Raw genomic sequence first — 26,350 nt, forward strand, 5'->3', positions numbered from 1 at the left:
ATTGAGCCCCCCAGCCCCTAACCACAGACAAATTAGTTCTTCTTTCTGCGTCTCCTCCAACCCCCCTCTATTTAAAACCCGTTTTTATGAGGCAATAATCAATATTTTTATTTATAGACATATTTATGGCCATATTTTAAAGCCGATTCTGGGGGGAGGCCTCGCCTGCACCCCCATTGGGGGCCTTCCTCACCACCCCCTAGCTACGGCCCTGGACTTTGCCATTCAAATCACTGGAAAACACAAGCAAATCTTCATTCATTCATGAAATGACCTTACAAAGCAGGAATAAAACAAAACAACATATGATCACAAAGTAACAAAAGATAGTTTACACATTACACTTAAAAGGGTACACCTCACATGTACAAGTGTTTGTGTGAAAGAGTGCACACTTCTTGACTTGTACAGTGGTGCCTCGCAAGACGAAATTAATTTGTTCCACGAGTTTTGTCGCCTTGCAATTTTTTTCGTCTTGCGAAGCACGGTGTCGGGAAAGTTTTGGAAAAGCTTCAAAAATCACCAAAGTCTTAAAAAACCTCAAAAAAGGCTACCACACCGTGTTCTATGAGTTGCTCCTCGAAGTCAAGTCGCAACTGTATTAACGGTGTTAAGAAAAAGGAAACAAACTTGCAAGACGTTTCCATCTTGCGAAGCAAGCCCATAGGGAAAATCGTCTTGCGAAGCAGCTCAAAAAACCAAAAACCCTTTCGTCTAGCAAGTTTTTCGTCTTGCGAGGCATTCGTCTTGCGGGGCACCACTGTATAGCACTGTTACAAAAGCAGTGGCAAGAGTCCATGGGGTCCCAGGCGCACACATAGGGTCTGTTGCCCTTTGGAGAATAGAAGACACGGTGGAGACTGTCATGCTTTAAGAAATATGGTTTATTCACCTATTTACACCTTCAGTCTGCATGGAGAGAGTCCAGATCTTACAGCATAGTCATTCCAAGAGGCAGCAGCATAAGCTGCCTGCAGCCAGCGCACTCCAAAGACGGATCTCAGCCCTTTCTTCCTCCTTCTTTCTCCCAACAACCCTTGCTCAAAAACTCTCTCTCCTGTCCCCTCAAACACACCCCATCACCTTGGTAACAGCTCATTCCCCAGGCTAAAGGATTCCTCTCCCCAATAGTCCATCAACACCTTTTTATCACGTTAGCAGGTTTGTTTGCGTAAGCCAGCTCAGGAATTCCTTTGCAGCTTGCATTCTCCTTTCATATCACAAATAACCAAAACCCAGCATTTATTAACTTCTAGGGTTTATCCTAAATCTATAACAATATGTTCACAAAGTAACAAAAGACAGTTCACACATTACACTGAAAAAGGTACAGCCTCACATATACAAATGTTTGTGTTAAAGAGTGCACACTTCTTGATTTGTATAGCTGAACTATTGTGTACACAGGTGCAAAGAGTGGACACTGCTGAATGCAAATTGTAAATGCCTCTATACAAATAGATGGGAGTTGCACATCTCTACTAGATACAGACATAACATTTTGAGCTTTGGCACTCCCCTCATTATGCTCAGTTTAAACAAGCTTAGCTGTAGGATTGGCTCTGGGTCAAGACTTCAAGCCTTGCAGTACACCCCATATTTTAACTTTCTTCCCAATTCTGTTCCACCCAAGCGCTCTTCAAAAGTTGCATCCATTTTTTGGTTGTGCTCTTCACTGAAATGATTCTTCCAGTCACTAACTCCTCCTGAACAGAGTAGAATATCATTAATAATGATATCCTCAAGCAATACGTTTTGATCAATTGACAACTTCTCCCGCAGTTCCAGAATCTGGGTGCTCTAATGACATTTCCCCCCTATCCACTGGTGTGCTATTGCTTTCGAAAACCAAATCTGCTCACTGGTGTGTATTCCTCAAAGAAAGGGAAGAGAAGACTGGGCAATGCTCTGAACTAAAGAGAAAATATCTTCTGAGAAAGTCCAGATGGGGCTAGACTGATGATCTAATCTGAGCCCTCATCTGTACTATACATTGAATGCAATATTAAACAGGCATGGCTCCCCTCAAATAATTCTTGCAACTGTAGTTTGTTAAGGCTCATGAGAGTTGTTGGGAGACCCCTACTCCCCTCACAGAGCTTCAAATCCCAGAGTTTTCTGAAAAGAGAGGTTGAACATTAAACCACTCTGAGACTTATAGCTCTGTGAGGTGAACAGGCTCTCCTAACAACTTCCAGTGCCCTTTACAAACCACAGCTCCCATAATTCTTTGGGGAAGCCATGGCGGTGTAAAGTGGTATAATAATGGCTTAAATATGTGTTGCAGATGGAGCCTCAATAAATGACTACCACTTCTAATGTCACAATGAGGCCACCAAGCCATTCTGTTCCTTGGAACAGGAGATGTGCTCTTAGTGATGCTTCCAGAGTCCACACTTCCTTAGTTTCACATATGAAACTCATCAACCAACCTTTCATCACCAACTTGCCTTCAACATAAGGGGAATGTTGTAGTCCTCAAAATTCTTCTCCAGCTTGGATTTTAAGCTGAGTCGGAGAACTTCTCCTTCTTTCCCACCCTTTTTCTTATCAGACTGCCACAGCAGTTCCAATGTTGACAGGGAGAAAGGCCTCCTCTCCCTGACCCATCTATTTCCCTCCTGCTCTGTCTTTGACTGAAATGCAGCTATATCAACAATCCAGGCACCCAGAGCCCCTGGACATGCAATTATTTGGTTGCAGCTATTTTTAAACTCTAACAGAACATTAACATTGTCTTTGAAGTTTACCTTTGCGGAAAAGAATTTCACCAAATGTGCCATGGGTTTTTCCAGCGTTTTCCTTCATAGCTTTGAAACTGCTTCTGTCCACAACCCCTTGAATCTTGTCATCAGTTAGTTGCAAGTCAAAGAATTCACTTATCCGTTTCACTCCCAAAGGTCTATTCTGAAGTAAGGAAAGTAAAATATGCAACGTTAAGTATTAATTGTTTCTGGAGGAATTGTCAAAAATGCAATCATTGTGGGGTCTACAATGTATAAGCATGGAGGGTACAGTTTTGCGGTTTCTTGGAAGACTTTGCCAGGAACCATAGGATGTAGGAACTACCAAGGCACTTTGTGGAAGGAGGGATAGAAGGAAAGAAGGGCCAATAGCTCAACAGCAGAGAATCTGTCCCAAGTTCAATCCTGGGAATCACCAGATAGGGCTGAGAAATGCTCCTTGGCTGAAACCCTGGACAGGCACTGTCAGTCAGCATTTTTAGGGTGGGGTGACTGGTGTGGTCACACTGGGTGCCATGCTGCAAGGGGCACCACAACAATGGGGTAGAATGATTGGATTAAAAAAGTGCTGCAGAATGAAGTGTGAGAAGCGGGGGCACCAAATTTTAGTATCACGCAGGGTGCCGCTGGAATTTGAGAGCCCAAAGTCTGCCACTGAACAATCATCCGACACAATATAAGGCAGCTTGCTGTGATTCTAAGGCCTTTACTTGTCATTCGATCACATATCACTCAAAGATTATAATTACTTTATGCTAGATACATCTCTACAAAGAAAGAGGCATACATTTTGATGTAATACAAGTGTTTCGACTGGTTCTTGTACAGTGGAACCTCGGGAAACATACCACCCTCCTTATGAAGGCTTCGGGTAACAAGCCTCGCTAACCCGGAAGTAGGTGCTTCTGGTAGCGAACTTTGCCCCGGGATGCGAGCGGAAGTGCCGCGGTGGTGGCACAACAGCAGTGGGAGGCCCCATTAGTGAAAGCGCACCTCATGTTAAGAATGGTTTCAGGTTAAGAACGGACCTCCAGAACGGATTAAGTTCGGAACCAGAAGTACCACTGTATTCCAATTGAGGTGACCATTAGGCATCGTTGTCTTGACTATTTATAGCCGCATGGCCAGGATTCAGCAATGCCCGTTGCCAAAAGTGCAGGGCATCCTCCACACAGCAAAGCACTTACCTCCTTCAGCTCCTCATACGTGATTGGCATGACATTTGCGTCATCAGCGTGCTTATTCCATTCAAAAACAAAGTCAAAATAAGAGCCCCAGACCACTGCAAGGAAAGACAGAAATACAAGGCTGGTTAGCTGAGGATCAAAACATTCCTGTGCATTCTGAATATAATGAGGCTTTGCTAGTCAGGTGTAGATGTTATATCATTAAAGGTAAAGGTACCCCTGAAAGTTAGGTCCAGTCGCGGATGACTCTGGGGTTGCACGCTCATCTCGCTCTATAGGCCGTGGGAGCCGGCATTTGTCTGCAGACATAGGTCCATACACAGAGGAAAGTGCACCCCTTTTTGCCATCTGAGGTAAAAAGGGAATGTGTTGCCATGCTACCCTGCCCCTGCGCCACCCTGGGAAGCCAAAAAGGCAATGCCCCCAACAGTGGCAGAGAAGACACTGGTTTCTGGTGAGCTCTTACAAAATCTCACTTGAAATCAATGCCACTTCTCCAGAGGTGAGTGGGGTACCTGGTGCTGCCACCTCTTTGGCTTCTGTTTCACCCTGTCTCATGGGGGGGGCAGCCCTGTCCATACACCTTTTTTCTTCTATTTACCCCTGCCCAGAGAAAGCATCAGTTTGAAACCATGGGCAAACTAGGTTTTTCCCCTAGATGCTCCTTAATATATGTGAAGAATCTGGAGGCCTGGCATTTCCTAACCAAGGGCCATGAGAGAGAGATGGCCTCTTACCCTGGTGTAGAAGGAGGAGCATCATTTAGATCAACCTGTATATCTGGCCCTCAGTACCTTTCAAACACCACACTTTTCCACAGCCACACGCCTTTCTCCTCAAGCTATACACCCCTCTTGGTCCTGCTTCACACCCTCCTTGAATGTCATTGTCTGACTGGAATATGTACACCAGCTCTGCCCACACATTATACTTGTCTGGATAGAGAACAAAGGGGCATGTTTGTATAGCGATCAGTTTACTGTACAAAGGTAGAATTTACATTTCTCACTCTGGCCTCTGGTCTCTCCAAACACTGGCTTGTGACCCCTGTAAGGATGACCTTGAGATAAAAAAGATTCCCAGCCTCTACTTTCTGAACTTCTGGAATTAAAGACAATGACCGGTGGCTGTAATGGGCATGGGGTCAAACGAAGTATGAATCATATCCCTGTTTCTTTCCTTTAAAAAAATACTGTGACATAATGAGCATGACTAATAACCCAAAGGTGCAGTAGCAGAGTATTACATACCCTCCAACATTTCTCCGATGAAAATAGGGATGTCCCATTCCATAATGATAATTTTACTATTTCTACCCCACACGTCTTACTGAGTAGCCCCAGCCACTCTGGGCGGCTTCCAACATATATAAAAACATAATTAAACATTCAACGTTTTTAAAAAGCTTCCCTATACAGGATTGCCTTCAGATGGCTCGTGGGTCAGATAATTCCATACCCTTCAACATTTGTCCAATGAAAATAGGGACATCCTAAAGAAAATGGGACATTCCGGGATAAAATCAGAAACCGGGACAGCTTCTCTAAATCAGAAATGTTCCTGGAAAATAGAGACACTTGGAGAGTCTGACATTGATAGAAAATGTTCCTTTTCAACCAGGCCTTTGGCTGATTAACATCTTATACCCCTTTTAAATGTGTCTGTGGGAAGTGGTGGTGGGGAGGGAGGTTTATAATGTTTATTGGTTTGTGTTTTTGTTCTTGTTTTTATCATGTATTTTGTGTTTTTAGCATGTATTTTTATGTTGTGAACTGCCCTGAAATCTACAGATGATGGGTGATATACAAATTTAATAATAATAATAATAATAATAATAATAATAATAATAATAACCACATATAATAATCACTATATACAAAGCAAGCAAGAACACAGACAATAAGAGGAAGAAGTGGTAACACACCAATATGAATCAAGGCATCCATATTCATATTTCCTGAGGGGGCATTGACAGTGAATGGCGGTCATCTAAGTTCAAAGCATAATAAATAAACCCCAACCCAATGACACAAAGGTGTTCTGGATTTTGTGGGCCAAATTTGGCCTGCCAAGTCTTTCTTTTTCACCTCTGAGGCCATTTTAGTCAAGCCATGCCCTGTTGACTTAAGGGCAGCTAAAGGTGAGGTTTAGCCAAAAGGGACTTTGCATTTCCAAGTCCCACAACAACCGATTGTAACATCAGATGGCTGAGTAGGTGTCCCGCTCACTTGCCCAACCTGGTCCACAGGGTGTTGTGGGCCAGGTTTAGCAACCAGGTTGTGGTCCAGGTTGTGGACCAGAGTTGTCCCACTAGGCCAAAAAGTTCCCTTACCCCAGGACTAAATTGATCAAACTGTGATACTGATCCAACTTAATGCAGTCATTCTGATAGGCCTACAGTGCTTTTCTTTGCATAGTTATCTACCAATAAATCTCAATGCATTCAGTTGGGAAATGAGGGAACATACTTTGTCCATTCATAAAAGCTGTAAAGAAGTCATCCCAGGTATTGTAAGAGGGAAGAGGAGATAACCGATTGGCAAAATGGTAAAACGAGGTGGCCACATCTTTTGGATTTCTAATGAGCAGCAGTATCTATAAGTAAAAAACAATATTTATAATGTTCACAAAGCTGATTTTAACAAAACTGTTGTAATAAAAATATTATTTGCTTGCTTATTTGTTGACATATGCGTGCTGCCCCATAACTCTCACAAGAAATATTGTTGCTTACAGTACATAATACAAAGGAGAAGGAGGTGGCGTAATGTAAATACAAAATAAATAAAGCCATAAATAAAAATCTACATGTATACAACAAAAGCAAGCCTCATTCAAAATTAGAAATAAACACTTAAAAAACAAAGGCCCAGGTTACCTAAGTTATTAAATGAAGTCCTGGGTGAATGGAAAGGTTTTCACCTAGCACTGAAAAGGTCAAAAAGTTGGTGCCAAGTGAGGCTCCTTGCAAAGCAACAACAGCAGACCAAAACTGGCTGTCACAAGAACACTGCATAACATGCCACTGAAACTCTAAAATGGACAATGAGCCACTAGAGAGCTTAGTAAATCTAGGGTTGGCATATTTCAAAAAGTGAATCTGCGGACAGAAAAATTTGCAAAATCAAAGAAACTGGACGTTTCCCCCAGATATTTTGACAATTTCCATGCAGACGCTGCTTGCTGCTGCAGTGTTCCAGATATGTCCGTGAATTTCCTGATTTACTAAATAAAAAAATCCCTTCCAGTAGCACCTTAGAGACCAACCAAGTTTGTTATTGGTATGAGCTTTCATGTGCATGCACACTTCTTCAGTATTTGAAGAAGTGTGCATGCACACGAAAGCTCATACCAATAACAAATTTAGTTGGCCTCTAAGGTGCTACTGGAAGGATTTTTTTTTATTTTGTTTCGACTATGGCAGACCAACATGGCTACCTACCTGTAACTGATTTACTAAATCAGTCCAAGTTCTCCACACCATGAAGACTCACTCACCTTGGCTTTTTTCTTGAAGACCGATGCAGGAAGATTTTGAGGAGTGAGGTGGGTAAATATGACTCTTCGAGAGGGTAAATCTGCCATTCTCTTTGGTAAATTGTATGGGGCAGAGAGACAGTAAATAAAGTTTAGCATTTCAAACAGAAAGTTAAACAGAGATTTGAAAATAGAGAAGATGATCAAGAAAAGTAATTTAAGGAGATTTGGAATAGCTTTTCTCAACAGCTGTGTGAAGAAAAGGGTTGAAAATGGTACAGAGTATAGTTGCAAATGGTTCAGCATCTTTCTGGAATGAAAGAACATCTTTCTAGATTGATATATAAAGTTTATCCCCTGATACAATGCCATCTTTATCATGTTATACATACAATACAAGCTGTCACTAATAAAAGAGAATTCACTGGAATAAATCAAAGTCCCTTTCCTGCAGTCCTAGTAAACACATTTTTATCCACCTGGTACTTCTCTGGATCTCCAACTTCAAGATAAGGAAATTCTTCCAGTTCTTCATTATTCAGGTTACTTGTGTCTTCATTATTTGTAGATGTTAGTACTAAATCTGTTAGGATCTGACCAACCCAGTTTGTACCTGAAAAGTGGAGAAAGGGAATATGACGTTTTTACCTCACAGCTACAATGATTAAACAGTTATCAGTGCTAATGTACAAGGGAACTTTTTCTTTTTATGAAAAGTACATAAATATAATGAATTAATTAATAAAATAATTGTAAAAATGGAAACAGTACACATATCACACATGTCTTATTACCACCTCTCAAAATAAACTTTTATCATTTTGACACCAGGCAAAGACTTTAACAACAAAACCCCTGGTGGCATGGATGGATGTGCACTGCAGATGCAGTAGTGGATATTGTGGTTGTGATTTCCTATGGTTATGATTTTTTTTCTTTTTTAAAAAAAAACCTGCCATGGCTGTGGCAATATCAGATTAGTATTGTCACACTAAAGGAGTGAGGTTCAGTGGCCCTTTATGCATGAAATCTCCTCATCTACTATTAGTCCTGATCGAAGAAAGGTATAGATATATTGCAGGTACCAGCGTAAGTAGGGGAAGAGCAAGGTGGGTTTTTTGGGGGGAGGGGGACATTTTAATCCTGAAAATGTTGTTGAAGAAGAAGCTAAACCACCCCTTGCCAGCACTGCAGTCTAGTTGCCCCCTCCCTCATGGTTGCTATTAATTGATTCCTAATCACAAATCATTTGTCCTGATAGCTGTGACATATTTTGGCCCTGATATCTCTGACATATCAGGGATGGGTCCTTGGACATTTCATTTTAACAGTGTGAGCTATGCCCCCTCCCACCCCTCTCAAACCACCATTCAGAATTATTCTGAACATGACATCTGTTTATAGCAAGCAAATGATATTTACCAGACTTGGGGTATCCTGCTAGGAACACGTCATCACTCCTTGCTTCAAAGGACTCAAGCGCTTTGAAGGTCTCAAGGCTGCAAACAGTACTTGGAAACAAAAGTCCCTTGTAAGAAAACACTAGCTCTTCGGGTGCCATGGTTTCAGCATCAGCCATTGCCTTATCTACTAAGGCAATAAACTTCTTCCTTTGTGTGGTCATTTTCTCCTCTTACTTGCCCACAAGTCACTGTGAGTGGAAAGCACTGTTGAGAGGCTGAAAGCCAAAGCCTTCCTTTTAGTGAGATCTGTGAGGAGAGAGAATCGGATGAAGAACCCTTGCTCTGTCACACAGCTGTATATAGGGATGTGGCTCTATACAAAGAACTTCCAGTCAGAGTAATTGAAAGTAATCTCATAAACATTGTGTTGGATTAGGCCCAAAAGGGGTTGGGGGGAATTGAAGAACTGAATACCTTTTTTTTAGCCAAAAGATCTATCTGATTTCAAAATGTCACACTTTCAAAAATAAGGTGCCATGGAATTACCCCCTGGTACACTTGCATAATACATAACCCGAAAACAACACAACTGCATTCTGAAGGGTTATGCCTGTAAATTCACATTTGATACAGATGTTTTGTTATTCAAGACAGCATCACTGAGGGGAGAAAGAAGCATTTATGCCAGGAAAAGAAAGAGGCATCTTTCTTATGTGTAGGACTTTGCGTTTACCCTATATATTGGGCAGTCAAGGTTGACCTTCAGGGAACAATATTTGTTCTTTCTAGCAGGAGTTTGTCTCAGGACTGCTACTGACTGTGGGTTATGTTTTGTGTGAACAACACCGACTAATCCTCTGTTTGAATTATGTGATGGAGTTTGTGGTCAGATCCACAGGGTATCCCCACCCCGAAGGAGTTTGACAGCTGCCCTGTAAGATGTTGTCCTCTTCTTAAAGATAATTGTTTGAAAACCTATTTTGAATCAAGAATTGAAGACTTCACATTATCTGATGCTCTTCTGCATGCTGTTTCTGATTCATTATGGGAGAGTTTTCTAACACAATTATAGCTATAGAAAACAAATAGGCAAAAGAGTGAATAATTTTGGCAGAAAAGAAGACATTTAATACATCCCAGGAACATTTGAGCCTTGTTACATCATTGTGGTATCAAATTATTTCCTGAGAACCGTGAGAGGATGGTGTCAGGTTTTGCCAAAGTTCTAGAAGCTATGTGGAACAGAGTATTTCAAAAACATCACAACTTAGGTTCAAAAACAGCCCTCTTTTGAAGCAATTTGGAGACTGTGCACAATTTAAGGATGATAGGCTTTGTCCAAGAAAGTTCTTCCTTTTATTTTTAGTTCACTTGGCCCAGTGAGATGGCACCTGGCATAAATATTTTGTGTCCACTCCCTGGGGTGGTTTATCAAAAGTGAAATGATAAGTTTCACATAAGACATTTGCTGAAGAACAAATTTTAGGAGCAATTGATTGATTTAATGGATGACTTTACACCAACATGCGGTACGAGATGGTTGGAACAAGAGCAAGAAAACTCCGCATCATTGCCCTGCATACATAATGAAACACAACCATTCAAATGTCCATTAAACAATAGAGTGCCCTTGAGAAGCCTGCTATATGGAGTCATGTTTATGGAAACTGACAGAAATTGACAGATATATGGGAGAAGAAATCACCCTCATCTTAACATTTGTGATTATATGTAATGGAGCAAGTAATCTCTATGGTATTTGGTACACCTGTAATTGTGACATTGTAAAAGTCAAGGTAAAGCCAAAATGCCACACCTTTTGCTGTTGTTCATAATCACTTGCATCTTTACCTTCATTTTGGGGGCCAGAGGTCAGCCTTGTCTAACATGTCAGACTGGGACAGATGAACCAGAGCAGCTGAGATCAAACTGATTATGGCAGCTATCAGGAGAGCAGAAAGGAGGGCTCCAGTAGGCCCCACTTGCGGCAAAGCAATTTTGCCCTCCAACCTGTTTTTACATGAACATGCAAAACAACTCAGACATGTCAAAAAGAACTGCAATGAACTGGGGGAAAAACTGTTGTTATAAAAGGGCAAGGGAATCATAAGAGTAATTGCAAGAAATAATATAAAAATAGTAATCAACTGTAAATAATTTTTCATATATATATTTTGAAACAATTCTTGCAACAAACTCTGTTTATATGAGATCTTGCTAGAAGCTGCCACCACACGACCCCAGGTAGTGGCAGGATTCTGCTGCCTGAGAGACCTGCTTCAGTCCACCTCATAAGGGTGCCAGCCCTGCTTGCCCATAGTGTGGTAAGGGACAAAGTTCTAATACGATTAACGCTATAGAAATAAACAAAAGAGCAAAGCATTTCCGACACAAAAGCGGCATTTAAGGATCCCATCAACATTTGAGCCTTGTTACATCACCATGGTGTTTAATCCTTTGCTGAGAACTGTGAGAAGGTGGTGTCATGCTTATGAAACCGTTACATAACGGTTACATAACCGTTACATAACCCATGCAGAAAGGTGATATGTATAGCATGTGCTAAAACATAAAAGAGATGGGCATGGTGTTTGTTATTAACACTTCTGCTTTTAACTTGCTTTTAACTTTTTATGATTTCACCATATGTTTTTATGTTGTTATAAACCACTGTGATATATTTCTATGATAAAAGGTAAAGGTAAAGGTACCCCTGCCCGTACGGGCCAGTCTTGACAGACTCTGGGGTTGTGCGCCCATCTCACTCAAGAGGCCGGGGGCCAGCGCTGTCCAGAGACACTTCCGGGTCACGTGGCCAGCGTGACATCGCTGCTCTGGCGAGCCAGAGCCGCACATGGAAACGCCGTTTACCTTCCCGCTAGTAAGCGGTCCCTATTTATCTACTTGCACCCGGGGGTGCTTTCGAACTGCTAGGTTGGCAGGCGCTGGGACCGAACAACGGGAGCGCACCCCGCCGCGGGGATTCGAACCGCCGACCTTTCGATCGGCAAGCCCTAGGCGCTGAGGCTTTTACCCACAGCGCCACCCGCGTCCCTTATTTCTATGATACTGTGGTATATAATTTTTTTTATATAAATTAAATAAATAAAATAAAATACTCAAAGCAAACATAAACCTTCTGGCCTGTTTTTAAAAGAGCACACTCTAGCTCCAACTTGACAGCAGTTTAAAGGCACAATCTTCTGCATGCTTATGCAGAATGCACTCCCACTTCATTAAATAGAGGGGAATTGCGCATAGGATCACAGCTAGGGATGAGCTGACAGGCGGAACATATGTAATAATGCAACGTTGAATGTGTTTGCTGCAAAGTTTTTTTCCAATGAAGACCAATTTATTTGTTTTTTCCTATATGCAGAGAGACCTTGGCCATTTTAAAAGCCCTCGTCCAGTGTCATTGTATCACACACTGTCTGTTGTTGAATCAGATTTCTCCTTGCAGATTTCTCCTACTTTACACTAACCATGGTTGCCATCCGAACCATGTCTACTTAGAAATAAGTCTCATTGAATTCAGTGGGGTTTCTTGCCAGGTAAGTGTGGCTAGGCATGCAGCCTAAATATGAACATCATGGGGAATGAAGTTATAGAAATTGGCAGTCACCCCACACTGAGAATAATCTCAAAGTGACAACAATGAGCACCATTGTCTGTCGCTTAGGTGCTGCCACCAACAGGACGGAAAGACCAAAAGCCTCCTCTTCAAAACAATGTTTATTTTCCCCACAATTTTGTTCGGCTTCTGTCGACACAGTGCGGGTTGTTTCACATTTTTAAGTTGCTTAAACAAAACTAGTGAGACTGTTTTCTAGACTTTAGACTTGCTGGGAATGGAGCTGCCTCACAAAAGGCAGATTGTCTTGGATCAAAGCAGACTTTCTACTTCCGTATCTGTTGCATTTGGTAACATTGTGGTGAGTGTTCCTACGCAGTTTGACAACACTTACGTCAGACATCAGATTCTGGCCACCATTCAGGATCAGGTCCAAGGTCACCTCCCTGCTAGTCAGTTCTATGGTTAAGAGCAGTGCTATTTTTCTTGGAAAATGAGGTGCTGGAGCTCACCATGAACTTTCCCCTTGTTCTCTTGGAATGGCAATGGCGTTCACCTGAGAGGTGCCAGAGCTGAGCTCTGGTGAGCTTCAGCTGAAAAAAAAGCCCTGGTTAAGAGTAACATACCGTATTTTTCGCTCTATAAGACACACTTTTCTCCTCCTAAAAAGTAAGGGGAAATGTCTGTGTGTGTTATGGAGTGAATGCAGGCTGTGCAGCTTTCGCTGAAGCCAGGAGAGCAAGAGGGATCGATCCCTCTTGCTCTCCTGGCTTCGCTTCGCTGGAGAGGCGCTGTGCAACTTTCCATCTCTGCGCAGCGCCCCTTCAGCGAAGCGGCAGGAGAAACGGAGCCCCTTCCATTTCTCCTCCCGCTTTGCTGGAGAGGCGCTGAGCAGAGAGGGAGAGAACATTTTTTTTCTTGTTCTCGTCCTCTAAAACTAGGTGTGTCTTATGGTCGGGTGCGTCTTATAGAGTGAAAAATACGGTAATCCCCCCCTGCACCCCTACCCATATGCTGCTCTGGAGATTCTCCTGACTCCCCAAACCAATTTGAGGGGGCACAGGGAGCGTGGGGCAGGCAGGAGAGGGGGAAACCCCATTGCACAAGTGGAAGCCCTAGTGCAGGGTTTCGACTCATGGGGTTCATTGAGTGAATCCTGCCCGACTTGTTTATTATGGTATCTAGGTCTTTGTGTCACGAGTTGAATGCACATTTTCCCCGTCGATCTGAAGGCAGTTGAAACAACCCAACTTCCTTCATGAAATCTAACACCCTCAAGTTTCATCAATGAAAAGTAAATTTCAAGTGCAAGGTTTTAATATTGGGTTGTGAGAATACATATTAGGCATGGTGTGTTGCATGGATTATTATCTGATAACGTCTTGAACTGGCATAGTTAGCCTTCATTCTGCCAAGGAGTCCAAGGCACATATTTTCCTCCACAGTCTGATGTATAATCAGAGAACTCTTTGGATATGGCAAGTTTGCCAGAGACCCCTTTTTTCCTAAGCGATTGCATTAATGGACTAAGTGAAAGGCACATTATGGGTCACATAAAAATTTGATGGCTCTCTATACACCAACAATGCCAGGAATATTTAGATCAACTCTTTGCCCAAAATCCAGAAACCATATCATTTGATTTTACAAATTTATTTTAGGGGAAGGGGAGACATTTAAAACAAAAGTCTTAATGTAGGATATCCCTAGTTAGAACTTTGGGAAACTTCCAAATGACAACAAACTGGTTGACTTTCAGAAATGTGTTAACTATCCAGCCATATCTAATGTTCCCTGCTGAGTACGGTGGGAAAGCCTCAACAGCCTACAGTCATTCACTGACAGGGTCTATCCCAAGTCACAATGCAGCTTTAGGGCTCAGAGGTCAACAGTCGGCATGATTTTTTCACTGCATCAGCTGCAGGAGAAATGCCGAGAGCAGAAGACACCCTTGTACATCACTTTCATAGACCTGACAAAGGCCTTTGAGCTCGTCAGTCGAAAAGAGCTCTTCAAACTGCTCAGCGAGATGGGACCTAAAGTGTAGTCTGTTATCATACCACTGGGTGTCACTCTAAACCAAATAAAGATGCTCAGATCACATTTTGAATATGAGCACTATCATCTGTCCAAAGGTAGATTAAAATGTCTAAAACAAATGCCAGAGGGATGCTCTGTCCAAAGGTAGATTAAAATGTCTAAAACAAATGCCAGAGGGATGCTCAGAAGCCTGTGCATACATTCTTTGCCATTAGGATAGCCAACCACATTTTCAGGAGACCAAGGTATTTTATGCACAGAACTCCTGACTCTTGTACCAATGTATGTTATAGATGGAGACTGCAAAAAACCAAGAGGAAGACTAGAGGTCCCCTCATCACTTTACTTTTGGAGTTGATCTGAGCAGAAGAAAGAAATCAATTTATCTTATTCATGCAAACTTTTTAGGAATGAAGCCATTAGCAAAATGCAAAAAAAAATCTGTGGAAATGTATATAACATTGATGTGTAACTTTTACAAACGTACACATGCAGGGGATCATTTTTAAAGCATGTTGGTTGAATGCCAGTTATATATAACATCAGGCCTTTTATAATGGTAGAACTGCTCTGGGCTCAGAAACTGTCTTCAGGGCAAGGGGGGGAGGAAAAAACCAAGGAACCTTGCCAGGACTGTTTATCTGCAGGTGTAATTAGCTGCTATCATGCCGACTTCCTTGGCTCCCTTTAATTTGATTTGCATCTTCTTTTTGTTTCTGCCAGACCTTGAAGCATATAGAAAAATGTTTCATATTGAAGAATGTGGAACAGCAGCTTGCAGTTGATCTGGAACAGAGTTTGGCATAAGGAATGAAAAGTGTTGTCTCAGCTTTTGCTTTTTCTGATGTGCAGAACAAAATCCTGTGTGTATTCTTTTTTTAAAAAAAACAAAAACAGAATCAGGTTGCCACAGTTAGTCTAATCTGACATTTTCCCTCCTGTTGTAGGACTCCTCCAGATTTACTGAGCATTCATTATGCATTTATTTTATGGCAGGGAGGGTCTACAACAGTCAGCATTTTCCTTGCACTGTGTTTATGTCTTGCTGTTAATCATTTATTCACTGCACACCTTTCAGTGTATTTCCCCATCTCTTTACAAACCACAAGAGATATGTATGGCATCATTGTTTTTTCAAAAGGATTTGTTGTGCCAAGCTAACAGAGAGTTTTAAAAAAGGTGAAGGACCCCTGACAGTTGTCCAGTGGTGAACAACTCTGGGGTTGCAGCGCTCATCTCGCTTTACTGGCTGAGGGAGCTGACAGTTTTTCTGGGTCATGTGGCCAGCATGACTAAGCTGCTTCTGGTGAAATCAGAGCAGTGCACAGAAACGCCGTTTGCCTTCCCGCCGGAGCGGTACCTATTTATCTACTTGCACTTTGAAGTGCTTTCGAACTGCTAGGTGGGCAGGAGCTGGGACTGAGCAACAGGTGCTCACACCATCGCAGGGATTCAGACCACCGACCTTCCAATCAGCAAGCCCTAGGCTCAGTGGTTTAGACCACAGCGCTACTGCGTCCCATTTAAACAGAGAGTTTTAATCCACTTTAATTGCACAAACCTGCATTTCTGATATGTACCTGAATCTCTTCCACAAAATACTGATGTCTTGGTGGTGACTAGTGAAATGTTTGATTTGTAGAATCAGCTGTGTTCTGAAGGTCCACTGTTGAAACCTCACTTCAGTCTCACCTGGCCATGGGACCATCTCATGTTTTGTTATCCTTGCTGAAAAAGATTGGCCCATTAGGAGAAGTGCTAAAATAAATACTGAATCCTATTTTGTTGTGTTTAGAAAGATCATTACATATGCCAATTAAATCAAAGTGTGATGTCTTAATGTGCCTTGACCACTGATATCACCTATGAATTCCAGCTTCCTTTTTTATTTAACTAGAGAGAGGAAACACAACCTTGTGCTTCTGGTTGGTTTAGAAGCACTATAATGTGTCTCTCATTGATGACTGGAAGCTGGCCATCTTTGAAGTTACCTTGTAATCCAATCAAGTTTATTGTTATATTATTTTAGTTTTTTAAGGAGAATGTCTGATGTGCCACAGCATGACTGAACTGGATTAGGCCTTCTGCCTGCTTATAACAAACCCTAAAGAGAGGATTATAAAGAATAAAGGCTATCAGATCCATTCTGCAATATCTGATTAGTCCCCTCCAGTCTAAGGTGTTTTCTGCAACGTCTCCTATGCTTGGCTAAGGCTGATGGAAGTTGGAGGCCAACAACTTCAGGATGGTCACAGTTTCCCCACCACTGTTCTGCATGAATGCTTGCTTTTGGTTCTTCTTGTCCAGCATTTGAAAGGGTATAAACATGAACCCTTGCATTTAATGATGATTGAAAGCTTTCTGGCTAGAAACAAAAAGATCTCTAAATCAGAGAACAATAAGGGCAAGATTCAAAGTCTTGGTCAGCCCCTACCCCAGGGTAGCCAGTGTGATTGTTGGCATCCATTTGTCTTGGAACGCACTTTTGGGAGTGAAGTCAAACCATTGGAGAGTTTCAATGCCTACTGTGGCTGCAGAGACCAATACTGGACAGACATGTTTCATTGCAGCTAGGGCAGATGAAGGTGTCTGGTTGTGCTACTGCAGATCCACCATGGCATTTCTTCTCTCTGCGCTCCTGCCAGCATTCATTCCTCCTCTGGTCACTGCTGCAGGACCTGACTGTCTCTAGTCATCAGCTGCAAGGGATTCCCACATGGCAGGGTTAATGTTGCCAGTCTTCATGTCATATTTGCAGACATCTTTGTAATGCAATACCCATCATCCCTGACCATTGGCTATGCTGGCCAGGGTTGATGAGACTTGTAGCTTAATAACATCTGGAGGTGTCAGTTTGCATTTCTTAGTGCAGAAAGTATTGATCTGTTGTGTGGAGATCTTTCCTATTCTAATTAATTCAAGAGGGTTCTGGAAGCTTCTCTGTGTGAAAGAAACAAGAAGGGTTCATGATATTTGGGTTATACCTTCAGAGAAGCTGAGTACAGGTGGCTTAAACTGGTTCTGTTATCTCTTTCAGTCAAGGTCATGCTGACTATAAAAGTAGGGCCAGAAGGAGCCTGGGTTTCCCTTTCCCTTTCCCTTCTGGTGTGGTGTTCTTAGTGTTAAGGTTTAGACTTATTATAAGTTATTGTAAGTTTAAGCTACGTCTGCTGCAACTGGATATCTTACGGACAGTGCCAATCCTGAATGTCTTGGATTTGTAACCATTATGCTCATTTGCCTTCAGTAGCAGTAAAGCTCTGCTGGATGAAATACAATTGCCACTGGTCTATTTTGGGGGGAATCCTGCAACATGTTTAAGTGTTTATGCTGCTAACTATACATTGGAATCTGCTCTGGATCAATACTGAGTGGAATTCCATGACAGGAGGGCAGTATGTTCTCGGCTGCCTCAGCCCTATACAGTGGTACCTCTGGTTAAGAACTTAATTCGTTCTGGAGGTCTGTTCTTAGCCTGAAACTGTTCTTAACCTGAGGTACCACTTTAGCTAATGGAGCCTCCCATTGCTGCCGCGCCGCCACCACACGATTTCTGTTCTCATCCTGAAGCATAGTTCTTAACCCAAGGTACTATTTCGGGGTTAGTGAAGTCTGTAACCTGAAGCGTATGTAACCTGAAGCATCTGTAACCTGAGGCACCACTGTACAGCATTGAGTACGGTGGTCGGGGGGGCGGGGAGAGAGAGAGAGAGAGAGAGAGAGAGAGAGAGAGAGAGAGAGAAGTACAACATCAGAAAAAGAAAGAAAGCAGTTCTGTTTCCACTACAATATGCAGATGGATAAGATTATCCTGATTTCCAGCCAGGAAAGGCTTAAATACAAAATGCATATTATCAAGTCATCAGGGTAAACCCAGCATGTACAACTGTGGCTGAGAAAGAATTATGCAAGGTTTCCACAAGAATCTACTTGCTGACAAGAATTGCTCTGCACTTCAATTTGTTTTTGCAAAAGCTCCATTATGACAAGATCCTTCAGACATGCATATTTTTGCAAGTGTGTCCATGTCTGCTCTTAATCTTCACTGTTGATACTTAGTACAACAGCATCATTGTGTAAGAACTGAAATATCCACCTAAGCAGGTCCCACCTAAGCAGGGAGTAAGGCCAACTGAAGGAAATGGACTTACTTCTGACTCAGAGTAAACATATTTAAGTTCAAACTGATCATTTCAGGGAGGGGAACAAAACAACAACAACAACAACACCAAGCTGATAGTTGGGCTAGAGAAACAGAGAGATAGTGAGATAGGCAGATAGATATTAAGCCCCTAAAACACTGACCTTGGGGCAGAGTAAATTTCCATGCTATCTTTTGGATGGATAACAAAAAATGGACTTCTGACATCTGTGGCGTTCATCTTTTACATTTCCTGTGAGAGTAAAATAGCTAAGGGAAAGGTGTGGTCATTTGCTTGGAATGAGGAGAAAATATTTGCAGAGACATTCTCCTACGGATGATGAAGATGAATTAATACCTGCTATGGGGGCAACAGGACAGAACGTCCTCTGACGAGTGGGTTGGCTACTCAGTTTTCAAGCTGTGTGTATCATTTGAGATGACAAATAGTCCATATTCCATGGTTCATGAATCATTTTTATTAATTTGTTCTTTTAGGGATTGATAACTTATTCTTCAATAGCATTTCCAAGGCAGCTTCACAAAAATTCAAAGCACAATAAAACCAATTAAATCCATACATTATATACCGGTATATATAGATCCAAAGGCTTCCTTGCAGTGATCTGCACATACACTGGGCCCATATCCTGCCCTTTGTGTCCCCTAAAAGTGGCTGAGAAAGGTCAGGGAGCTTCTGGAGCAGCATTCAGTGCAGCACTAGGGCTGCAGCTGGAAGAGGAAAGTGTCTGTGTCCCGATACATGTGGAAGGAGTGGGAGCAGGTGGCGCTGTGGTCTAAACCAATGAGTCTCTTGGGTTTGATGATCAAAAGTTCGGCGGTTTGAATCCGCGCGATGGGGTGAGCTCCCATTGCTGTGTCCCAGCTCCTGCCAACCTAGTCATTCGAAAGCACACCAGTGCAAGTAGATAAATAGACACCACTGTGATGGGAAAGTAAATGGCATTTCCATGTGCTCTGGTACTTGTTATGGTGTCACGTTGAGCCAGAAGCAGTTTAGTCATGCTGGCCACATGACGCAGAAAGACAAACGCCAGCTCCCTGGGCCTGAAGCGAGATGAACACCACAACCCCATAGTCAAGTTTGACTTTACTTAACCGTCCACAGGTCCTTTACTTACTTCCGCGTGCTGAAGTGCTTTGTGTTATTTGCACAAACCTCTTTGGATCCCAGCAGTGACCCTCTTCAGATGTTACTTGTGCAAAGGGGGGAAAGCATGGGCAAAAGTGGCAGCAGGGTGATGAGCTTATCCCTGCATGACAAAACCATGCAGCTTGTTTTGCACCTGCTATTGCCATGTTAGGGCATAGCCTTTGAAGCAAGGACCCTGAATTACATGAAAAGAATTCCCAGGCTGCCCAGGGATCTATATTGCACATGGAGCCGTCACACATGGAGCCGTTCCACCCACATTCAGAATTTATGCATGATTGGTGCAGAGAGAATCACAAGATATTGGGGCTGTGGCTAAATGTGCATCCCCACTGCCCCTTTCACCATACTCATCCTCTTCCCTTAACACCTGAAAAGGGCTTACTTTTTAAAAAAACAAAAAGGGAAAGGAAAATAGCACCCTTTTTTTTTTTTTTTGCACCAACAAGTTGTTTGAACATTTTGCAAGCTCCCAAAGGATTAGGTTCCTCCTCAGGCATAAATGTTCAAAGGAAACATTAAATAATTAGCTAAATGAATTAATATCTTATAATCTCACTTTAAACATTATCCCAGTGATGTGGGAAGTCATTTATCTATGGGCAAGTTCCTGTGTGGCTGGGAGGGGAGAACTTTGAAATAGCACACAGAGGACATGGGTCTTTCCCAGCAGTGTCTTTGTGAAAGACCCACTTGATCTGGGCCTGCCCATTGAGTTCAGTTATTTAACTGTTCTCCCAACCACTGAGAAGCTGCTGATGGATGTGGCTCCTGCTCAGATGGTGAATTCTGTTAATGTAATTATAAAAAGTGTGCCATAATCTCCAGATGACAGCACACGTCAGACAGTAAGCAAAACAACCAAGTCAATAGCTCAGATGATGTTCAAATTAACATGTAATGGTACTTTACAAAAAGCTGTTGATAGACTTTATTTCCTTCAGCCGTCTTCCCTCCTGCCTTCTAAGCACCTTTAAGCAAAAATGATTTACAATTCCTCTGTCTGTCAGTAATCAGGGCTTCTCATCTGCAACGTAAAATGCCTTCATCTTTAATCTGATTGAGATGATGCCACAACTGAGGTGAGGAAATCCAAAGTCATTAACCTAAGGCACTCAACATGCTTCACCTTCTGTTTAATTTGTGTTTTGTTCTGCCACATATCCTGGGGGCAAAAAGGAGGAAATCAATGTCTTTTCTGGGGAAATGGGCATTACAGAATCATAGAATTATAGAGTTGGAAGGTATCCCAAGGGTTATCTATTCCAACCCTCTGCAATGCAGGAATCTCAACTAAATCATATATGACATGTGGCCATCCAACCTCTACTTAAAAACCGCCAAGGAAGGAAAGTCCACCATCTCCTGGAGAGATGTATTCAAGTCTCCAGGGCCAGATGAACTGCATCCAAGAGTATTAAAAGAACTGGCAGATGTGATCTCAGAACCACTGGCAGTCATCTTTGAGAATTCCTGGAGAACAGGCGAAGTCCCGGCAGACTGGAGGAGGGCAAATGTTGTTCCTATTTTCAAAAAGGGGAAAAGAGAGGACCCAAATAATTACCGCCCAGTCAGTCTGACATCAATAGCAGGGAAGATTCTGGAGCAGATCATTAAGCAAACAGTCTGTGAGCACCTAGAAAGGAATGCTGTGATCACCAATAGTCAGCATGGATTTCTGAAAAATAAGTCATGTCAGACTAACCTGATCTCGTTTTTTGACAGAATTACAAGCCTGGTAGATGAAGGGAACGCAGTGGATGTAGCCTACCTTGATTTCAGCAAAGCATTTGACAAGGTGCCCCATGATATTCTTGTAAAGAAGCTGGTAAAATGCGGTCTTGACTATGCTACCACTCAGTGGATTTGTAACTGGCTGACTGACCGAACCCAAAGGGTGCTCATCAATGGTTCCTCTTCATCCTGGAGAAGAGTGACTAGTGGGGTGCCACAGGGTTCTGTCTTGGGCCCGGTCTTATTCAACATCTTTATCAACGACTTGGATGATGGACTCAAGGGCATCCTGATCAAATTTGCAGATGACACCAAACTGGGAGGGGTGGCTAACACCCCAGAGGACAGGATCACACTTCAAAACGACCTTGACAGATTAGAGAACTGGGCCAAAACAAACAAGATGAATTTTAACAGGGAGAAATGTAAAGTATTGCACTTGGGCAAAAAAAATGAGAGGCACAAATACAAGATGGGTGACACCTGGCTTGAGAGCAGTACATGTGAAAAGGATCTAGGAGTCTTGGTTGACCACAAACTTGACATGAGCCAACAGTGTGACGCGGCAGCTAAAAAAGCCAATGCAATTCTGGGCTGCATCAATAGGAGTATAGCATCTAGATCAAGGGAAGTAATAGTGCCACTGTATTCTGCTCTGGTCAGACCACACCTGGAGTACTGTGTCCAGTTCTGGGCACCACAATTCAAGAAGGACACTGACAAACTGGAACGTGTCCAGAAGAGGGCAACCAAAATGGTCAAAGGCCTGGAAACGATGCCTTATGAGGAACGGCTAAGGGAGCTGGGCATGTTTAGCCTGGAGAAGAGGAGGTTAAGGGGTGATATGATAGCCATGTTCAAATATATAAAAGGATGTCACATAGAGGAGGGAGAAAGGTTGTTTTCTACTGCTCCAGAGAAGCAGACACGGAGCAATGGATCCAAACTACAAGAAAGAAGATTCCACCTAAACATTAGGAAGAACTTCCTGACAGTAAGAGCTGTTCGACAGTGGAATTTGCTGCCAAGGAGTGTGGTGGAGTCTCCTACTTTGGAGGTCTTTAAGCAGAGGCTTGACAACCATATGTCAGGAGTGCTCTGATGGTGTTTCCTGCTTGGCAGGGGGTTGGACTCGATGGCCCTTGTGGTCTCTTCCAACTCTATGATTCTATGATTCCCAAGGGAGTCCGTTCCACTGTCCAACAGTTCTTACCATCAGAAAGTTCTTCCTGATGTTTAGTCAGAATCTCCTTGCTTCTGACTTTTCTCCAGAGCAGAAGAAAACAAGCTTGCTCCATCTTCCAGCTGACAGCTCTTTAGACATTTGAAGATGGTCATCATATCTCCTCTCAGACTCCTCTTCCCCTCAACTCCCACAACCATTCCTCATATTTCAATGTCTAAAAGCATTGATTCATCTAAACCAGCCTTTCTCAACCTGTGGGTCCCCAGATGTTGTTGGACTACAACTCCCATCACCCCTAGCTAGCAAGACCAGAGCTCAAGGACGATGGGAGTTGTAATCCAACAACATCTGGGGACCCACAGGTTGAGAGCCGCTGAAACATTGCAAGCCACTTAAATCACTTTGCAATCATTGTAATGGAGTTTGTGTGGGGCAGCCATTGGAAATGGTCCAGAAATTTCCATTAGCTCAAAATTTCTCCACTCAACTGTGTTTTGGCAGGCTGGCTGGAGCATATTCCTCCAGTTCTAGTTCATCTTTACTGTCAGCCATTCATTTCCAGGATCAATCCAAGGTACTGGTTTTTACCTTTAAAGGCCTAACCAGTTTGGAGCTTTAATGGGGACCCTTTGTCTATATACTTCCTCTTGTTTGTTCTGGTCCAATAGCATCAAAGTCCTGCTCTGGACTCTCCTGCCAACTGATGTAGTGGGTAAGAGGCAGTAATAATGCAACAATAATACATTAAATAACAAGCCATTTGATGCCCTTTCACAAAGCCCCAGGTCAACTGCCTGAGGCAGCCACCTCACTCTACCTAATAGTAGGGCCAGCTCTGTGCCAGAGACCATGAGAGGAGAAAGCAGGTGCATTCTCACATTGTGCCAGAACTTGCTGAAATCAAGAGTGTGCCTCACCGCAAAGAGAGTGTCGTTTTCTCTGGCCTCTGAGTTGCACAGCAAATGTCTGTCTTTACCAACCACTAGTACTGACCATGTTTATATCAATTATGCTTCTGCTGTTTGGGGAGTGTGGAGTGGTGGGCTGTAGAGGTGTTGGATTATTTATTTCATCAGCAACCATAAACAAACTTTCCTGGGAATGAACCCCATTGGACCCTGTGAGGTTTACTTCTGAGTGAGTGTGTGCAGGCTTAAGAACATAAGGAGAGCCTGTTGGATCTGGCTAATGGTCAATCTAGTCTAGCCACCTGCTCTCACAGTGGTCAACCAGATGGCTGTGGGAAACCTGAAAGCAGGGCTTGCACCCAACAATACTCTTCCCACTTGTGATTCCCAGCATTGAGAGGCATCCTGCTTCTGACTGTCATGGGCCACAATTCAGCGTCACCTGCTGAACAGCAGCCTGAAGGGGGAGAAGGCGGAGTGACTCCACCTGCAGCTGCTCAGCCTTCAAGGACACAGAGGAGAAGGCACTGATGAGAACCAGCTGGCTTCAGTCTTCTTAAGCCGAGCTCTTAGCAGCAGTCAGAGGCTGGAAACAATGCCTGTGGTTCCTGGCCCTACCTTGCTGCTTCCCGCTCTCCATCTTTTGGCTCTGTGATCATCTAGATTCCCTAACCTCTGGACTGTCTGACTTCATATGGGGATTCTGCTCTCAGCCAAGAGTTCCTTGGAGACTCCTAGCCCCTGCTCGCTTGGCAACAGGACTCGGATGAGGCTACAACACCAATGAAGGTACTGTTTATATCCCTTCCATCTCTGTGGTTTGGTTATTCTTTTGACCCAGCAAAGGTGGCAATGTTTTCAGTGCAGGATGGAAGCGAAGTCAATTCCTAGGGGAAAGTACATTATTAAAGTCAGATTGAACACTTCCGCAAATAAAAGCCTCTCTGCATATTTCAAGGACATTTGGAGCAGGTACTAGTGAGCAACAAGCTGTGCGACATCATAGAGCACATTGTGTTACTAATAGCTCTTCACTTGGTTAAATAATATTCAACATGTCTAACAATGCATAAATGCACCTCATTCTTACACTCTTACAAAGAGAGAGAGATTGAGATATTAAGGCGGGTCTAAATTGAGCAGTTAATATGCATACCATTTTGCCCCATGGAGAATGTGTACATCCATCCATGAAGAGGGAAGTGTGCACATTTCCTGGTCAATATAAATAATGTGCTTATCTCAGCAGAATTTTGTACCTTCTCTGGGCAATATGCACATTTTCCAGATAGTATGCAGTCTCCAATAAAGAAGTCTCTCCCCCCCCCCCATCTCTAGTTCAGATGTGTGTAGCCTACACACGGCCACATCCAGGCTGCTTCTTCAGGTCCACAGTTTAATCTTACATGGCCCACAATATGTCCTCCCACTGATAAACCAAGCAGCAGGAATAAGGGCTGGAGAGCCAGGAAAACCTTTTCTGCAGCCCACGCACCCTGAGTCACCTGAGCAGCACAAGGGGAATCGCCGGGAGAGGAAAGTTTTCAGGTTCAAATCTTCATTCGGCCAGTCACTGCCTCTCAGCCTATCCTACCTCATAGGGTTCTTGTGGGAATTAAATGAGGGGAACCATGTGTACCACATTGAGCTCCTTAAATGAAAAAGTGGGATGCAATAAATAAAAAACCTTACATTTTCATTCTGCACACCCTTGCAATATATTCACCAAACTCTGTGGCCAGGTTCCCCCCCCACACACACACATTAACCACTCGGCTTACATTTCCCTTCATATATATATTTGTTTCTCAGCTTGAAAGCCTCTGTTGGTAATAGACACACTGTGCTGCACTGGCCACCATGGTTTTTATTGATTCACTGGTTCAATAAGAGCAGAAAATCCATGCTAAGTAGCACATGAATATCTTTCTGCATTAAGATAGCAATAGCTCAAACACTCTCTAATGAACGTTTTCAGATCTTTAGGAGGAGTGCCAAAAACAACCCCTTCTGACCTCCCAGCCGCCCACATCTCATCAAGCCAAGCAATATAATGTGCCATGATATTGATCACAAAATGTAAATGAAAAAAGGAGATGCCAAGCAAACAAGCATACTTTCAAACATAAGTAATAAGAAAATCAACATTTAAATCTACAAGGGCAACATTTATTTAAAAGCTCAGTTCTTTAGCTGGCTAAACCTACTGCATTTCTATCTTCAGTAGGCAAAGGAAAATATTCAGATATATCTACACTTTCAATGGGCCGTATTATAAACAAATGTGCAATGCTTTGTTCCCCATGTGTGCATAGCACTGTTGTCTGCTGTTTGCACACTTGCTGTTTTTCTACTGGGAATTGGGGTGGGCATTCCACATTTATCTGGCTCCTTCATTCTTCTTGGATTTTACCAGGTCTTTCCTTTCTACATGTTCTATTCCCAAATCCACCAAATGGATTTAATGTGGTTCATATTTGCCTTTATATCACTTGATTACTTAGCACTTGATAACTTACGGGTTAAAATGTGAACTAGATGTATTGAAAAGTGCGTCATTTGAGGGCGTTCAAGGTGATATGCAAGTTTTCTTTCTGATGTTTGATCTGTGGTTGTTCAGCCATGAGTTATTATTTATTTGACTTAAGAATTGCTTCCCCTGAGGCATCCTGAAGCAATCATGAATATAATGCAATTACAACAGTTTAAACAATTGCATATAAATAACAGCAATTTTAAAAATATAATAGATATAAAAACAGATGAAGACAACAGCATGTAC

General features: G+C 42.7%; 1 protein-coding gene across 1 annotated transcript; it reads right to left on the reverse strand.

Moving 5' to 3' along the window:
• Positions 1-849: 849 nt before the first annotated feature.
• On the reverse strand, positions 850-9,144 carry LOC309529271 (sulfotransferase 6B1-like). The gene is made up of 7 exons (XM_082217116.1): positions 8,831-9,144; positions 7,888-8,021; positions 7,430-7,519; positions 6,400-6,526; positions 3,932-4,026; positions 2,751-2,907; positions 850-1,706 (listed from the first exon to the last, which is right to left on the reverse strand). The coding sequence occupies exons 1-7, from the start codon at positions 9,030-9,032 to the stop codon at positions 1,576-1,578; spliced, it is 936 nt and encodes a 311-aa protein (XP_082073242.1). The 5' UTR covers positions 9,033-9,144; the 3' UTR covers positions 850-1,575.
• Positions 9,145-26,350: the final 17,206 nt, after the last annotated feature.

This window comes from Podarcis vaucheri (assembly GCF_965113315.1).
Source record: "Podarcis vaucheri genome assembly, chromosome: 3".
NCBI classification, from domain to species: domain Eukaryota; kingdom Metazoa; phylum Chordata; class Lepidosauria; order Squamata; family Lacertidae; genus Podarcis; species Podarcis vaucheri.

Bases quoted from the DNA above. Each gene is read 5' to 3' on its own strand.
- LOC309529271 (XM_082217116.1), bottom strand. From the start codon at position 9,032: ATGACCACACAAAGGAAGAAGTTTATTGCCTTAGTAGATAAGGCAATG. The intron at 4,027-6,399 runs GTATGTTCCCTC...CTTTCCTTGCAG, and splicing joins AGCTTTTATGAATGGACAAA to TGGTCTGGGGCTCTTATTTT. The intron at 1,707-2,750 runs GTAAACTTCAAA...TACTCTGTTCAG, and splicing joins TGAAATTCTTTTCCGCAAAG to GAGGAGTTAGTGACTGGAAG.